Below are 3,300 nucleotides of genomic sequence, written 5' to 3' on the forward strand. Positions count from 1 at the left end.
ATTGTGGCCAATTGTTCCTATATTTTTAAAAAAAAATCTTTTTGAGTTTTTAAAGTATTTTTCTTGGGAAGGTGAATCCAACTCCTCTGTTCATTGCAATGACAAGTTTATATATTTGTAGGCCAAATTGAACATGTGTGTGCTGTTTTTTAGTTCAAGGTTTCTTTATTATGACATCAAAGCAAAACAAGTTGTTTCCAAGTATGTTTCCAAAAATAAATCGGTACACATCTTGTGTACATGAGAGTAAATATTATATATATATATATATATATATATATATATATATATATATATATATATATATATATATATAATATTTACTCTCATGTACTGATGTGTCAGCTGGCTGCAGACATGGAGTTCTAGGTTAGACTCTAACCTAGAACTCCATGTCTGCAGCCAGCTGACACATCAGCACCATGGGCTGACCTTCAAACTCCATATGGACATGGTTGATTCATGACATCATCGGGGATGCCAAAACACCCTCGTCATACCATATATAAAGACCCGTAATCTCAGAGAGAACCTAGATTCGACCAATGCTATGAAGACTGTCCGGCGATCTCTGACGTGGATGATCGGATGAACCTCAAGGGGGATTCATACTATCAAGATATTCCAACAGTTTCAACACTTACTCAGGATCCAGACACATACATACTCCTTTGGCTTGAGCTTCTAGTTCCCTTGAACCATCTTTCACAAGGGTTAGATATTTTGGTTCTGACTGGACACCATAGCAGCGGGTCCTGGACAACCTGTAGAAGTCATGAGAATGAGGATGGCACAGGTGGATGTAATTGTGGACACTTTTGTTTCACTTTGGAGATCATCATCTGTCAGACAAAACTTTCCTTGGATATTTTTGCTCATTTCAACCGTAGGATCAATTCTAAAAGAGTTAGAAGTCGTTCCAAAGACATATTTCAGCAGCAGCAAAAATGTCCTGAATGTGTACTTTGTGAAGTTGTCCTGGGGATGGACCTTATTTCTACTGACTCCATTCCTCCTCCTCTCAAACGCTTCCATCAACCGAAATGTGTCCTTTCTCTGCCGGCGGTTGCTTTCTCTCATGGCAGCCACAGTCATTTGGTACGTATGCACCGAGACATTCTCCTACATCGAGGATGTCAGTGGTTCATGTTATGGCACTGCATCTATGGACATCCTCCAGGATGAATTCACATCAAAACCAAGCTGCAGCAGGGCTGGCCTCCACTGGCAAGGCTATGACATTTCAGGACACTCCTTCATCCTCACCTACTCAACCCTCTTCATCTTGGAAGAAATTGCTCCTATGGCCTACCTGAAGACATCTAGTTTGTCTACGCTACCGAGAGTTGTTCTTAACCTGCTGTATGTATCCCTGAATGTAATAGTGATGATCTGGACATGGATGTTCATGTGCACCTCAGTTTACTTTCACGACCCATCTCACAAGTTGCTGGGGACATTGTGTGGAATACTGGGGTGGTATGTGACGTACCGCGTGTGGTATCTAAAGCCATTGTCACCTGGACTCCCTCCTCATCGTCATCCAAAAGAGCAGAATCAACATGCCTAAGGCATGTTCATTCTAATTCAATTGTTGCCAAGTAATACTGTTAAACTGAAAACAACACATGAAAGATGGATGTTTCCGTCTCTCTGCTGGGTCCAAGTTGACCATGCTATTTAAAGTTCTTCCTTCCTTAAATAAATGTAACTTTGAACAGGATTTTCTTTTCTTGACATGGCTAAGGGTGAATTGTTTATGTGGCATTTGTATACTAGAGGTTTGGTCGCACCGTCGATCCGACTGATATGCCATATATGGAGATCTCTGTATCTGTCAGTCCATGTCCCTTTTATGTCCATATATGGACATCCCTGATGTCATCATTATATGCCCATATATGGGCATGCCCTCTTTGTGCCAATATGTGGAGCTGGCGCCTGATGCCATGACAACACATTAACGTTAGACAACAGACTCCATATTTGGGCGTAGCCAGTGGGAACTGTGTTGTGCGTGACATCAGACCAGGAACATCTTAAGATATATGTAAGATCTTAAGATGTATTAATATGTTCACTTCATCCAACAGGAAGGTCAGGAGACAGAACACAGAAGATAGAGACACATCTGTACATTTGAAGAATAAGCTATTTCTCAAGATGGAGTGCCGTGTGTTGTCCATTCAGAGTCATGTTGTCAGGGGATATGTTGGGAACAAGTCGGCAACATTCCCCTTGCAGCTGTTGGGCTTTGAAGTCGACGCAATCAACTCTGTACAGTTCTCCAATCACACAGGCTATGCCCATTGGAAGGGCCAAGTGCTGACGGCGGAGGAGTTGAAGGTGCTGTACGAGGGCATTAAACTCAATAATGTCAATCACTATGACTATGTCCTCACGGGATACTGTAGGGATTCATCTTTCTTGGAGATGGTGGTCGACATAGTTCAGGAGCTGAAGAAGGCCAATCCCAACTTGGTGTATGTTTGTGATCCAGTTATGGGAGATCACGGTGCTATGTACGTCCCAGAGAACTTGCTGCCCATGTACAGGGACAAAGTATTACCCGTGGCTGACATCCTCACCCCAAACCGCTTTGAGGCAGAGCTGTTGACTGGGAGGAAAATCAGCACGGAGAAAGATGCTATTGAGGTGTTAGACTTGCTCCACAAGATGGGCCCAGAGACAGTGGTCCTCACGAGCACAGACCTGCCCTCTAAAGATGGGGACCAGCTCCTGGTGGTCCTTGGGAGCCAAAGTAGGCAGAAGATCCGGATGGAGGTCCCCAAAGTAGATGCTATTTTTGTAGGGACGGGAGACCTTTTTGCTTCCCTGTTGCTCGCCTGGACTCATCACCACCCCAGAGACCTGAAGGCTGCCTGTGAAAAGGCATTGTCAGTCATGCACCATATCATTAAGAGGACCATGACCTATGCACACAGGATTACTGGTCCTGGAAAGAGACCAAACCCTGCTCATCTGGAACTGAGGCTGGTTCAGAGCAAAGCCGACATAGAGAATCCTGTCATCGTAGTGGAAGCTACAGTTTTATAGAATTTTATAGAAAGCCTCTAACCCAGTGGTTCTCAACCTGTGGTTCGTGACCTCAGGGGGGTCCCCAAATGACAGTATAGTTACAATTTAAGGACGTTTAAGACCCTTTTTAATACCAAAAAAAAAGAAGAAATGAAATGAAAAAAAGACCATTACTGCATCAAACGTAATCAACAAACTATACTATAACAACTGGTCAAACATTGGCCAAATTGTCAAATAATCTCAAAAAGATGCAAAAAT

At 43.0% G+C, this 3,300-nt stretch overlaps 2 protein-coding genes across 2 annotated transcripts; both read left to right on the plus strand.

Annotated features, from left to right (window-relative positions):
- Positions 1-787: 787 nt before the first annotated feature.
- Positions 788-1,570, plus strand: LOC311054500 (acyl-coenzyme A diphosphatase FITM2-like; the record flags this gene model as incomplete). The annotated part of the gene is made up of 1 exon (XM_084070512.1): positions 788-1,570. The coding sequence occupies one exon, from the start codon at positions 788-790 to the stop codon at positions 1,568-1,570; it is 783 nt and encodes a 260-aa protein (XP_083926638.1).
- A 593-nt stretch (positions 1,571-2,163) lies between these two features.
- LOC311053599 (pyridoxal kinase-like) lies at positions 2,164-3,057 on the plus strand (the record flags this gene model as incomplete). The annotated part of the gene is made up of 1 exon (XM_084069211.1): positions 2,164-3,057. The coding sequence occupies one exon, from the start codon at positions 2,164-2,166 to the stop codon at positions 3,055-3,057; it is 894 nt and encodes a 297-aa protein (XP_083925337.1).
- Between the last annotated feature and the right edge of the window lie 243 nt (positions 3,058-3,300).

Source organism: Gymnoscopelus microlampas (genome assembly GCF_963454915.1).
Source record: "Gymnoscopelus microlampas genome assembly, chromosome: 10".
Lineage (NCBI taxonomy): Eukaryota > Metazoa > Chordata > Actinopteri > Myctophiformes > Myctophidae > Gymnoscopelus > Gymnoscopelus microlampas.